Here is a 13,018-nt window from a genome sequence, read left to right as displayed (position 1 = left end):
CCAGCTGGAGCAGGAAAGGTCAAAGTGGGGACAGATTCTGGAGCAGAGACTGAGCCATGCATGAGCCCTGGCAGCGAAGGCAGCAGGATCAGACCCTCCCTGACTGCAGCTCCAGTGGAGGGAGAGATGCTGGTGCTGATGCTCAGCGTGTCCAGTCCTGAGCCCTTCTGCCCTCACCTAGGACTTTGTGCCTTGGTTTATTTTTGAGAGACTGCAGAGGGAATCAAAAGATGTTGGCAGGAACCTACCTCTGAGCGCCCCAGAACGACAGTGTGGAAATGGAGAAAAACATAAGATGAGGTGAAATGGCACCAGGTGAAGCCCAGCACGTGAGAGCAACACAACAGAAACCAAACTGCACCCTGCAAACCGCTGCCACGGGGGACAGGAGGCACCCAGGGTGGGCTCCGGGGGGGTCTGGCTCTACCCAGGCTCCTGCAGCAGGCAGCAGATCCTGGTGCTGTCCGTGGGCACCTCCTGAGGGAGAGGCCCTGAGCAGCCTGGGCCAGGGGGAGGTGTCCCTGCCCAGGGCAGGGGCTGGTTCTGGATGATCTCTCAGGTCCCTTTTGGCCCAAACCAGCTGGCAGCAGAGCCCCAGGAGCCACCTCAGGTCATGGTCCTCTGCTGCCCAGCAGGGCAGGTGCTGGCACAGCTCTTAGCAGAGGCAGCAACTCCAGCACCTGCCCACAGCCTCTGGGAAGCAGCCAGCGTCCCACAGGCTGCTCCAGCTCCAGGGGGCTCCACAGCTCCACCCCCGAAGCTTCCTTGTGTCCCCACCACCTTCCCAGGCCACAGCTCAGGGTGCTGCCTGCCAGGCTGCCCAGGGCTGATGGTCTGGGGCCAGGATGCCCACGGGTCACCTCCTCCCTTCACCTGTCCCACCTGGGGCTCTCCTAGCCCTGGCTGTGGGACCAGCCTGGCCAGACCCCAGCAGCAGGCACCTCGTGGCTGGGGGACAGAAGCTGCTCCAAGAGCTCCCCGGCCCCAGGCTGCTCCATCGACACCAGGAGCGGCGGCAGGCAGGGCTCTGGGGGGCCTCGACCCTCCCTGCGGCGCAGAGCTGGCACGCCTGGCAGCAGGGCTGGCAGCAGGGGGGGCAGGTGGCACACGTACTGCAGCTCTCCTCGTCGGAGTTGTCGCCGCAGTCGTTGTCGTAGTCGCACTGCCAGCGCCCCGGCACGCAGCGGTTGTTCTTGCAGCGGAACTGGTAGGGCTCACAGGTCCTCTCGTCTGGGGGAGGAGACAGGGCCAGAGGTCACCCTGGGGACAGGGCTGGGCACCCCAGGGTGCTGCTGGGCTCATGGTTGGACTTGGAGGCCCTCTCCAGCATTCCCAACTCCGTGGCTCTCAGCACAAGGGGAGGGCTGGGCAGGGTGGCTGGCAGGGAGCTCCCCTAGCGCTGGCACACTGAGGAGGGTTGGACTGCATGAGCTCCAGAGGTGCCTCCCAGCCCAACCATTCTGTGACTGGGGCACTGAGGGACACAAGCTGCCCTCTGAGCTGCTCTCCCAGGCCCCTGCTCACCACACTCCTCCTTGGGCTCGTCGGAGCCATCGCCGCAGTCGTCCTCGCCGTCGCACTTCCAGCGCGCAGGGATGCACCTCCCTGAGTCCTTGCAGCGGAACTCGTCCACCCCGCAGGTCATTTGGGCTGGGGGCAACAAGGGGACAGCGTGAGGGGGATGTGGAACTGCTGGAGAGGGTCCAGAGGGGGCCATGAAGATGATCAGAGGGCTGCAGAACCTCCCCTGTGGGGACAGGCTGGGAGAGTTGGGGCTGTGGAGCCTGGGGAAGAGAAGGCTGCAAGGAGACCTCAGAGCAGCCTCCCAGTGCCTGAAGGGGCTCCAGGAGAGCTGGGGAGGGACTTGGGACAAGGGCTGGGAGTGCCAGGACAAGGGGGGATGGCTTTGAGCTGGATTAAAGTGAGACAGGAGGAAATTCTTCCCCATGAGGGTGGTGACCCTCCCAGCCCCCAGGTTTCCCTCCCAGCCCCCAGGACCCCCCAGCCCCCGGGGTGCTCACTGCAGTTGGCAGGTTCGTCAGAGCCATCCACGCAGTCGTTGTCCCTGTCACACACCCAGACCCGGGGGATGCAGCGCTTGGTGATGGCACACTGGAACTGGTTGGGGGCACAGGTCACCTCCGCTGCAGCAGCAAGGAGCAGAGTCAGCAGGGGGGCACTGGGGGGGCTGCCACCCCCAGAAACCACCACGGGGCTGCCTCCTCCCTGGAGGTGTTCAGGGCCAGGCAGGATGAGGCCCTGAGCAGCCTGGGCTGGTGGGAGGTGTCCCTGCCCACGGCAGGGGGGTTGGAACTGGGGGACCTTTAAGGTCCCTTCCAACCAATCAGTCTGTGAGCCCCCAGCCCCCCCAGGCCCCCAGCCCCCCACTCACGGCAGTCCTTCTCGTCCTCGCCGTCGCCGCAGTTGTCCTGCCCGTTGCAGCGGAAGATGCCAGGGATGCAGCGGTTGGTGTTGGTGCATTTGAACTGGCTGGGCAGGCAGACGTGGATGTCTGGGCAGGGAGAGGGGAAGCTGCCAGGGTGCACCTCAGCTGCAGCCCTGCCGGGCTGGGAGGGCCGTGGGAGGAGGTGGAGAACCTACCACAGTTGGCTTCATCCGAGTTGTCCTGGCAGTCGTTGTCTCCGTCGCAGATGAAGGCTGGGTTGGTGCAGATGCCAGTGGAGCACTGGAACTGCCCTGGTCTGCACTTGAACTCAGCTGGGGGGGAGGCAGAGAGGGGCAAACGTTTGCTCTGGGGGGCATTTTGCAGGGGAAAACCTCAGCAAGGACCCAGCCCCCAGCCCTGGGCTCCTGGCACAGCGAAGGGGCAGCTGCTCCAAGGGCAGCAGGTGGCTGTTGTCCTCCACAGGGCAGTGCCCCAGGGAGGGACAGTGACTTACCCTGCTGCTCTGAGCCCTGGCAATGGGGTAACCCCCCTGACAATGGGTAACTCCCCTGGCAATGGGGTAACCCCCCTGGCAATGGGTAACTCCCCTGGCAATGGGGTAACCCCCCTGGCAATGGGGTAACCCCCCTGGCAATGGGGTAACCCCCCTGGCAATGGGGTAACTCCCCTGGCAATGGGGTAAGCCCCCTGGCAATGGGTAACTCCCCTGGCAATGGGGTAAGCCCCCTGGCAATGGGGTAACCCCCCTGGCAGTGGGGAAAGCCCCCTGGCAATGGGGCAGCTCCTCTCTGCCAGAGCTGAGCAGGGAGCAGCAGGGCTGTGCTGGGGCCAGGCTGTCCCAGAGCCAGGTTCTCCCAGGGCAGGGATATCCCAGAACCAGGCTACCCCCAGGGCCCAAGCAGCAGCAGGACACTGGGCACTGGCTGCATGGGCAGTGCCAGGCTGCCGCAGGCAGGACACACATGCTGGAGGGCTGGCAGGAGGCAGGAGCACCCCTGGGCACACCTCCAGGGCTGGTAAGAGCCAGGAGCACCCCGAGGGCTCTCAGGAGCCAGGAGCACCCCTGGGCACACCCCCAGGGCTGGCAGGATCCAGGAGCACCCCCGGGCACTCACGACAGTCCTCGGGCTCGTCGGAGCGGTCGCCGCAGTCGTCCTCGGTGTCGCACTTCCACCAGAAGGGGATGCATTTGTCGTTCTTGCAGACAAACTGGGGTGCAGGAACAGCTGCTGAGGGCTGGCTTCCAGTGGGGACAGCCCCAGGATGCTTTTGCCCCAGGCAGCCCCAAGCCCCTGCAGCCTGCAGGTGCTGGGAAGTGCCAGGCGAGGCGGGCACTGCCTGCTGCTGGGGAAGGTTGCGGCACAGCAGCACCCAGCGGGCAGGGGGAGGCAGGGGCAGGCAGGGGGAGGCAGGGGCAGGCAGGGGCAGGCAGGGGCAGGCAGGGGCAGGCAGGGGCAGGCAGGGGCAGGCTGTTACCTGGCTGGCTGTGCAGTTGGAGACGCAGGTCTTGCCATCACTGCCCAGGTAGAAGTTGGTGGGACAGGCACATTTGTGCCCCCCGCCCGGTGACAGCAGGCAGAGGTTGCTGCAGCCACCATTGTTGGTCTTGCAGGGATGGTTGGGAACTGGGGAGAGAGGGGGGAAGACAACCCTGAGTCCCACCAAGGCAGGAGACCCTCACGGACCACCGGCTGCAGGAGCTTCTCACCAGCCCCTCCTGCAGCCCTGCCCAGCCCGGTGGCCCCTGCCCGGCCGTGCCCAGCCCGGTGCTGACCGTCGGGCTGGCGGTGGGGGTGGTAGATGTGGATGTCCATGGGGCGGTGCAGGGTGCTGATCAGCAGAGTCTTGTTGGCCCCCGTGGTCTTGTGGGCTCGGTTGATGGATTTGGTCTCCCAGTCTGTCCAGTAGATGTAGTCCTCGAACAGGGTGAGGGCGAAGATGTGAGGGATGTCCTGGCTCAGCACTGCAGAGGGCAGAAGGCAGCTGGGTGAGGGACTGCCCTGGGCACCCATCCCACAGCTCTCCAGGGACCAAACCTCTGCCCTGAACCAGAGCAGCTGCTGGAGCTGGGCACCATTCCCAGCAGCCCTGGCTCCTGCTCCTGCCTGGAGAAGAGAGCTGGTGAGGGGCAGCTGAGGGACCTGGGGATGCTTAGTGTGGAGAAGAGGCTGAGGGAGACCTCATTGCTCTCTGCAACTCCCTGAGAGGAGGCTGGAGCCAGGTGGGGGACAAGGGACAGCACAAGGGGAAACAGCCTCAGGTTGCCCCAGGGGAGGCTGAGGTTGGCCATGAGGAACAATTTCTGTCCTGCCAGAGCAGTCAGGGGCTGGCACAGGCTGCCCAGGGAGGTGGTGGAGTCCCCATGCTGGGAGGTGTCCAAGAACCCTGTGGCCATGGTACCTGTGGCCACGGTTTGGTGCCCGTGGTGGGGTTGGGTTGGTGCTGGACTGGATGCTCTTGGGAGGCCTTTTACAACCCAAACCATTCCATGACTGCCACGACCAAAGCAGAGCTGCAGGGCCCCTGGGAGCTGTGGGACCCTCACCCACAGGACCCCCGCACCCATGGGGCCCTCACCTGTGTGCCGGTTGGAGCCGTCCAGGCTGGCGAACTCGATGTAGTCCTCGCGGGCATCAGCCCAGTAGATTCTGCTGTTGATGTAGTCCAGGGTGAGGCCATTGGGCCAAGTGATCTTGGTGTCCACGATGACACTGCGGTTGGTGCCATCCATCCCGATCTTGCCTATCAGAGAGTGGTCTCCCCAGTCTGTCCAGTACAGGTACCTGGGCACAGGAGAGCAGAGACAGCCTGAGTCCGGCCCGGCGGTGCCCAGGCGCTGCTGGCTGTGGCTGAAGTGAGGAGCTCAGGCGCCTGGGTGCAGGGCAGGGAGAGGCAGCCACAAGCCCCAGAGCTGAGGAGGGTCCAGCTGCTGGCCTGGGCCCATCTACCAGCCTCCCATCTTGTCCCATCTCCCACTTCATCTCACCTCATCTCAACCTAACTCCCAGCCCATCCCATCTCATTCCCCAGCCTCATCCCATCTCATCCCCCAGCCTCATCCCATCTCATCTCCCAGCCTCATCCCATCTCATCTCCCAGCCTCATCCCATCTTCCAACTCATCTCCCAGCCTCAACCCATCTCATCCCATCCCCATCCTCATCCCATCTCCCACCTCATCTCCCAGCCTCATCCTATCTCATATCTCATCCCCTCTCCCAGCCTCAACCCATCCCCATCCTCATCCCATCCCCTCCCATCTGCCAGCTGCTGAGTGCCTGGCAGGCCAGCAGAGGTGCCCCCAGTGCCAGCCCTCACCCGTTCTGCACGTCCACCACCAGCGCCCGCGGCTCGCGCAGGCCGGAGTTGACCAGCACCGTGCGGTAGGCACCGTTCAGCTTGGACACCTCGATGGTGTCCCTGCCCTTGTCACACCAGTACAGGTTGCCCCCGACCCAGTCCACTGCCAGCCCATCAGGGTTGCTGAGCCCAGTGCGGTGCAGAACCTGTTGGGAGAGAGCAGGAGGTGCTGGGGCTGGACAGGGAGCAGCAGGTCCTGCCCTGGTGCCCCAAAGGTGCCAGCAGCCTCCCCCTCCCCTGCAGCCTCCCTGCAGGCCACCCGAGGATGCCCGCTCCTCCTTGCCCACTGCTCAGGGGCACCATGGAGCCCACCTCTGCCCAGGATGCTGCTGCACAACATCCTCCAGAGCAGCCTGAGCCCAACAGTGGCCCCACAGCAGGGCCTGTGCCCTCTCCCCTGGCAGGCTCTGAGCTGCCCAGGCCGAGGGCACGCAGGGGGGCAGCCTCGGTGCCCACCTGGACGTTGCTGCCGTTGATGTGCATGCGCCGGATCATGCTGCCCTGCGTGGTGACGTCCGTCCAGTAGATCATCTGCTCCCGGTAGTCAAAGTCCAGAGCCACAGCATTGTTCAGCCCCTGGGGGAGAGGGGAGGAGTTGGAAGGGCCTCAGGAGCTAGCACGGAGCCATGGAGGCTTCCAAACAGCCCTCAGCCCTGATTCCTGGTCCCACTCCCATGGGACCTCCTGCACCTCTCAGCCAAAGCTGCTGTGGCAGCAGATCCCCCACCTGGAGCCAAAAGCTTGAGCTGCTCTCCTACCCCACAGGTCCTCTCTCCAGCCCCACACCCACAGCCCCATGGGGCTGGGGTCCCCTGCTGCTCCCACCTGCTTGAGCAGGGTATAGTTGGAACCATCCAGGTTGAGCTTCCTCAGGTAGTAGCGGTTGGCGAAGATGAGGAAGGGCTCTTCATCTGCAGAGGGAACCAGCAGAGGTGTGAGGCCAGCTGGGCTGGTTGGACATGGGCAGATCCCCTGCCCCACTGCACCCCAGATCTTCTCCACCAGTCAGGAGCAGCCACTTTGACCTGCAGAGCTCCAAGGCTGGCAGCACCTCGCGGCCGCCAGAGGCTCTCCCTTGGCTCTCACCTGTGACAGCTTTGCAGCTGGTGGGGTTGTCAGGCCTGAGCTTGTAGCCCTCGATGCAGAGGCATTTGAAGCTGCCCAGGGTGTTGATGCATCTCTGGCTGCAGGGGTAGGTGGTGGAGCACTCATCAATGTCCACGCAGGTCCTGCCATCGTCCTTCAGCCGGAACCCAGGGCGGCAGCGGCACTGCGGGAGGCGACCAGAGGCTGTCAGTGACAGGCAGGAGCTGCAGCCTGGGGCTGGCAGCAGTCACCACGGGATGGGCTCAGCCTCAGCTTGGGTGTGAGGCTGCTGGAGGCCTGGAGCAAGCTGCCCATAGAGGCTGTGGAGTCTCCTTCTCTGGAGAGCTTCCAACCCCCCCGGCCATTGTGGCGCTGGGCAAGCTGGGAGAGCATCCCTCATGCAACCCCAGAGTGGTTTGGGTTGGAAAGGACCTCCAGAGGTCATCCAGGCCAACTCCCTGCAGGCAGCAGGGACATCCCCAACTAGAGCAGGCTGCTCAGAGCCCCTAACAGCCTGACCTGGGATGATTCCAGAGGCACCTATGGTCAGGATTCCAGAGGCACCTCTACGGTCAGGATCTCACCACCCTCAACACTCCAAAGCTCTTCCTTAGCTCTGTTCTCAGCCTGCAGGCCCCTACCTTGTAGCCTATCTTGAGGTCTTCACACTCCTGGGAGCAGCCACTCAGCTTCTTGTTGAGGCACTCATTGATGAAGCAATTGAGCTCATCAGAGCCATCCCCACAGTCGTTGTTGTTGTCGCAGAGCAGCGCCTCCGGGATGCACCTCCCGGACTTGCAGAGGAAGAAGGAATCGTTGCACTTGTTCTCTGGAGAGGAGAGGAAGAGAGGAAGGGGAGGGAGGGAAAGGAAAAAGGCAAGGGAAAGGGAAAAAGCAAGGAAAGAGGCAAGGAAAGAGGAAGGGAAAGAGGCAAGGAAAGAGGCAAGGAAAAGGAAAAGGGCAAGGAAAGAGGAAAGGAAAATGAAAAAGGAAAGGAAAAAGGCAAAATGTGGTGTTGGTGGTGGTCAGAGTGGGGCAGGGGGGGCAGCCCCACTCCCCAGCCTGGCCCCAGGGGTACCTGGGCTGCTGCAGTGAGGGTTCTTGGGCTTCTCATCAGAGTGGTCGTGGCAGTCGAAGTCTCCGTCGCACTCCCACTGCCGGTTGCTGAGGCAGCGACCATTGGCACAGCGAAACTCGTGGGGGCCGCAGGTTGGGTACTCTGCAGGGGGGGCTGGCTCAGGGCAGGGCTGGCTCAGAGGGCAGGGACCACCCTCCTGAGCCAACTGGGTCGGTGGCACAGGTGCCCAGATGTGGCTGCAGGCTGTGCTGCAGTGCCAGCAGGGTGGCAGATGTGGTTTGGCTGTCTCCAGAAGGACTCTGTGGATGTGGGGCTGGGAGGGCAGCTCTCCTGTGGCTCTCCAGCACTGAGCCCTCCTGCTCTTTCTCCTGCTTCTCCCCCACTCTTCCCTCACATCAAATCCCTTCTGGACCACAGCACCACAGGACCGTGGAGCCACACAACTGCCAGGGCTGGAGGAGACCTTTGAGACCAAGTCCAACCACTCGCCTGGAGCTGACCTGGAGCTCGCCTGGTGCTCTCAATCCCATACCCATGGAGACCCTTCCAGGATGCCATCTCCCAGCCCAGGGAGCCCAGGGGCTGTGCCAGAGGCCCTGGCTGCCCTCCCTGGCCCCAAGGCCACTCACCACACTCGGGGGACTCGTCGGAGCCGTCCCCGCAGTCATCGTCGTGGTCGCAGACGAAGTGCTTGGGGATGCACTGCCGGTTGCGGCACAGGAACTCGCGCTCGTCGCAGGTGTTGTTGTACACTGCAGGCAGGCAGCTCTGTCAGCCCTGGCTCCATCAGCCCTGGCACCCCCAGCCTGCCCCCTGGCATACTGAGGGAGCAGGGGGTCCCCCCCCTTCGCCCCCACCCTGTGCCCAGGTCTGTGAACAGCACCCAGGCAACGTGGTGCCTTCAGCTGCTGCTGCTTGGGCTGATGGCAGAGTGGGGCTGCTGGGAAGAAGCCTCAAAGGGTCACCGAGCTCCAAGCCCCTGCCGTGGGCAGGGACACCTCCCCCCAAATCCCAGCTTGCTCAAGGCACCACCCAGCTCGGGCCTTGAACACCTCCAGGCATGGAGCTGTGCTGCCCCCTGCCCCCTGGGGGACTCACGGCAGCCAGCAGCCAGGGTCTCGTCGGCTCCGTCGGCGCAGTCCTTGTCCCCATCGCAGAGCCAGCGCTCGGGCACGCAGACGTGGCTGCCCGGGCAGTGGAAGGAGCCCGCGCTGCAGGTGGTCAGCTCTGGGCAGGGCAGAGGCAGGACAGAGGCCACTCAGCCACCCCCTCCGCTGCAGAGCCAGGCTGAGTGTCCCCACGTCTGGGGCAAGCCCAGGAGAGGAGTGAGGACCAGGGCAGGAAAGGTGCGGAGAAGGATGGGCAGGGGGGCACCGAGATGGGGCAGAGGCACATGGAGGTGGGGGGCTGCGGGGGCAGGCAGCAGGGCGGGGCGGGGGCGGGGCACTCACGGCAGCGGCTGTCCTCGTCCGAGCCGTCCCCGCAGTCGTCGGCGCCGTCGCACACCCACAGCTTGTTGATGCAGCGATGGTTGTTGCACTCGAACTGCACCGGGTAGCAGAACTTGTCTGGGGGAGCAGGAGGGGCCAGGTCAGGGCTTGGGTGGTGCCAGGATGCCAGGGGAAGGACATGGCAGCAGAGCACAGGGGCTGGAGCTCAGGATCCCAGAATCCCAGCACGGTGGGGCTGGAGGGGACCTCTGGAGCCCACCCAGGTGGGGCTGGAAGCTCTGCAGAGAAGGAGACTCTGCAGCCTCTCTGGGCAGCCTGCTGCAGGCCTCCAGCAGCCTCACACCAGAGAAGTTCAAGAGAAAACTGCAGGTCCTGCCCACCCCCAGCTGGCACCCCGGGTCCCTCCCTCTGCCCACCCCCAGCTGGCACCCCGGGTCCCTCCCTCTGCCCACCCCCAGCTGGCACCCCGGGTCCCTCCCTCTGCCCACCCCCAGCTGGCACCCCGGGTCCCTCACTCTGCCCACCCCCAGCTGGCACCCCGGGTCCCTCCCTCTGCCCACCCCCAGCTGGCACCCCGGGTCCCTCCCTCTGCCCACCCCCAGCTGGCACCCCGGGTCCCTCACTCTCCCACCCTGCCGCTCACTGCAGTGGGTCTCATCTTCGCCGTTCTCGCAGTCGTGCTCCTTGTCACAGGTCCAGGTCATGGGGATGCATCTCCCACTGGGGCAGGCAAAGTAGTTGGCAGGGCACTTGGGCTTCCTTCCCCCTGCTTTGGGAAGGGAACAGCAGTAAGGAGGGTGGCACAGACAGGTCCTGCACCCTCCACGTTGGAGCTGTGCAGGGAAAAGAAACCAGCTCCTGTGTGCAGCACTCAGATGGTGCCCAACAGGGACCCCCAGGACCCAAGCTGGGGTGAAATGCTCTGCTGCCCCCCCCAGCCCCTCACCTCTCCCAGGGAGGGGAATCACAGAATGCTGGGGATGGAAGGGACCCCCAGGGACCATCCAGTCCAACCCTGCCAGAGCAGGGGCACCCAGGGCAGGGCACCCAGGGACACAAACAGTGGGGGCTGGATGCTGTCACAGAAGGAGACTCCAGAGCCTCTCTGGGCAGCCTGCGCCAGGCCTCCAGCACCTTCACACCAAAGTTTCTCCTCATGGTGGAGCCTCCTGGGTTCCAGGAGTGCCCCTTGTTCCTTATCCTGTCACTGGGCAGCACCAACCAGAGCCTGGCACCTTCATCCTGACCCCCACCCCTCAGATATCCTCAGACGCTGATCAGTTCTCCTCAGCCTTCTCCTCTCCAAACAGCCCCAGAGCTCTCAGCCTTTCTCCACAGGAGAGCACATGGCCCCTGGGCACATGGTGGTGCTGGGCTGATGGCTGGACTCGATGCCAGGGCTGTGCCCCTCACCAGGGCAGTTGCGCTCATCTGAGAAGTCTCCGCAGTCGTTGGCACCGTCGCAGACCCAGCTGGGAGCATAGCAGAGCGAGGTGGACTCACAGGGCTGGAAGCTCAACCTCTTCACCCCCAGCTGGAAATAGCTGCTGCAGTCAGTGGCAGCTGCAAGGAGGCAGAGCAGGAGCCCAGGGTGAGAGGGCTCACTTGGCACAGCACCCACGGCCTGGCACAGCCCTCACCCTGCTGCCAACCACCCTGCCCGCCCCTTGGCGGCAGCGAGGGGACTCTGTCCCACCAGTGTCCCCAGCTGCTGGGACCAGCGAAACGCTTGTGAGGGGCTGTGTGTGCCGAGGTGCCAGGCGGGCAGCGGGCAGTGCTGCTGGCACACTCACTGCAGTTCATCTCATCGGAGGCATCCTGGCAGTCGATGACCTGGTTGCAGCGGCTCGAGTTCCCGATGCAGCTCCCGTCCCGGCAGCGGAACTCGCTGGGGGCACAGCTGGTCTCTGCAAGAGCCCCAGCAGGAGTCAGCCTGGGCTGGGGGTTCCCAGGTGTACCCCACAGACCCACTCCTGTTGTGCCCAGCACTGCCTGACTCCCTCCCCAGAGAGAGCTGCCTCCCCCCAGCTCACACATTCCTTCCCGGGAAGCTCCTGGATGGTCACTACCAGAGCTGGATGGGCTCAGGGAAGCTCCTGGATGGTCACTACCAGAGCTGGATGGGCTCAGGGAAGCTCCTGGATGGTCACTACCAGAGCTGGATGGGCTCAGGGAAGCTCCTGGATGGTCACTACCAGAGCTGGATGGGCTCAGGGAAGCTCCTGGATGGTCACTACCAGAGCTGGATGGGCTCAGGGAAGCTCCTGGATGGTCACTACCAGAGCTGGATGGGCTCAGGGAAGCTCCTGGATAGTCACTACCAGAGCTGGATGGGCTCAGGGAAGCTCCTGGATGGTCACTACCAGAGCTGGATGGGCTCAGGGAAGCTCCTGGATAGTCACTACCAGAGCTGGATGGGCTCAGGGAAGCTCCTGGATGGTCACTACCAGAGCTGGATGGGCTCAGGGAAGCTCCTGGATAGTCACTACCAGAGCTGGATGGGCTCAGGGAAGCTCCTGGATGGTCACTACCAGAGCTGGATAGGCTCAGGGAAGCTCCTGGATAGTCACTACCAGAGCTGGATGGGCTCAGGGAAGCTCCTGGATGGTCACTACCAGAGCTGGATGGGCTCAGGGAAGCTCCTGAGCTTCCCCATTGGCTCTGAACCAAGCAGATGAGCTCCTGCAGCCCTTGGGGGATTCTGTGCCATGGTGACACTGCCCCTTGCCATCCTCTTGTGCCCCTGCTGGGTGTCAAAGCACCGCTCTCAGGAGGCTCTGGGTGCTGGGTGGCCACACCTAGGACCTCCTCCTCCCAACTGCTGCAGAGCTTCCTTCCAAAACGTTTGGTGGCACAAGGTTTAGCCCTCGGCTCTCCAGGAAGCCCTGGCTCTGCTTGACGCTGTCAAGCCGAAGGTGACTCCTTCCCAGAGCTGCTGTCCCCCTCCCTGGCAGGGCTGGCTGGTGGCCAGCAGCGGCCTCAGGGACTTACTGTTGCAGGGCACTTCGTCCGAGTTGTCCCCGCAGTCGTCGGCGCCGTTGCACCAGAGGCGGCTGGGGACGCAGCGTCCATTCATGCAGTGCAGGAAACCGCGGCGGCAGCGGCGGACGCCTGCGCCGGGAGGGGGAGCAGCAGCAGCAGGACAGGAGGAGGACAGGTGGAAGAGGAGGAGGACAGGAGAAGGAGGAAGAGGAGGAGGACAGGAGGAGAAGGAAGAGGAGGACAGGAGGAGGAGGAGGAGGAGGAGGACAGGAGGAGAAGGAAGAGGAGGAGGACAGGAGGAGAAGGAGGAGGAGGACAGGAGGAGAAGGAGGAGAGGAAGACAGGTGAAAAAGGAAGAAGACAACAGGAAAAAGAGAAGGAAAAAGAGGAGGAAAAAGAGGAGGAAAAAGAGGACAGGAAAAAGAGGACAGGAAAAAGAGGAGGAAAAAGAGGAGGAAAAAGAGGAGGAAAAAGAGGAGGAAAAAGAGGAGGAAAAAGAGGAGGAAAAAGAGGAGGAAAAAGAGGAGGAAAAAGAGGGGAGGAAAAAGAGGGGAGGAAAAAGAGGGGAGGAAAAAGAGGGGAGGAAAAAGAGGACAGGAAAAAGAGGACAGGAAAAAGAGAAGGAAGACAGGAGAAAAAGGACAAAAAGAAGAAG

General features: G+C 63.5%; 1 protein-coding gene across 1 annotated transcript in view; it reads right to left on the bottom strand.

The window, feature by feature from the left end:
• The window catches only part of LRP1 (LDL receptor related protein 1), an 82,955-nt gene that overhangs the window by 10,526 nt on the left and 59,411 nt on the right, over window positions 1-13,018 (bottom strand). The window contains exons 47-68 of the mRNA XM_054177464.1: window positions 12,373-12,492; window positions 11,175-11,288; window positions 10,795-10,944; window positions 10,025-10,147; window positions 9,382-9,498; window positions 9,029-9,157; window positions 8,560-8,682; window positions 7,931-8,071; window positions 7,494-7,681; window positions 6,853-7,036; window positions 6,592-6,677; window positions 6,223-6,342; window positions 5,725-5,912; window positions 4,985-5,190; window positions 4,182-4,370; window positions 3,884-4,032; window positions 3,523-3,616; window positions 2,602-2,718; window positions 2,393-2,512; window positions 2,022-2,144; window positions 1,525-1,650; window positions 1,114-1,230 (exon numbers count right to left, since the gene is read on the bottom strand). Of these exons, the coding sequence (XP_054033439.1) occupies window positions 1,114-1,230; window positions 1,525-1,650; window positions 2,022-2,144; window positions 2,393-2,512; window positions 2,602-2,718; window positions 3,523-3,616; window positions 3,884-4,032; window positions 4,182-4,370; window positions 4,985-5,190; window positions 5,725-5,912; window positions 6,223-6,342; window positions 6,592-6,677; window positions 6,853-7,036; window positions 7,494-7,681; window positions 7,931-8,071; window positions 8,560-8,682; window positions 9,029-9,157; window positions 9,382-9,498; window positions 10,025-10,147; window positions 10,795-10,944; window positions 11,175-11,288; window positions 12,373-12,492 (3,024 nt within the window). The remainder of the gene's footprint in view (window positions 1-1,113; window positions 1,231-1,524; window positions 1,651-2,021; window positions 2,145-2,392; window positions 2,513-2,601; window positions 2,719-3,522; window positions 3,617-3,883; window positions 4,033-4,181; window positions 4,371-4,984; window positions 5,191-5,724; window positions 5,913-6,222; window positions 6,343-6,591; window positions 6,678-6,852; window positions 7,037-7,493; window positions 7,682-7,930; window positions 8,072-8,559; window positions 8,683-9,028; window positions 9,158-9,381; window positions 9,499-10,024; window positions 10,148-10,794; window positions 10,945-11,174; window positions 11,289-12,372; window positions 12,493-13,018) is intronic.

This window comes from Dryobates pubescens, chromosome 40 (assembly GCF_014839835.1).
Source record: "Dryobates pubescens isolate bDryPub1 chromosome 40, bDryPub1.pri, whole genome shotgun sequence".
Taxonomy (NCBI): Eukaryota; Metazoa; Chordata; class Aves; order Piciformes; family Picidae; genus Dryobates; species Dryobates pubescens.
This window is presented reverse-complemented; position numbering and strand designations above follow the sequence as displayed.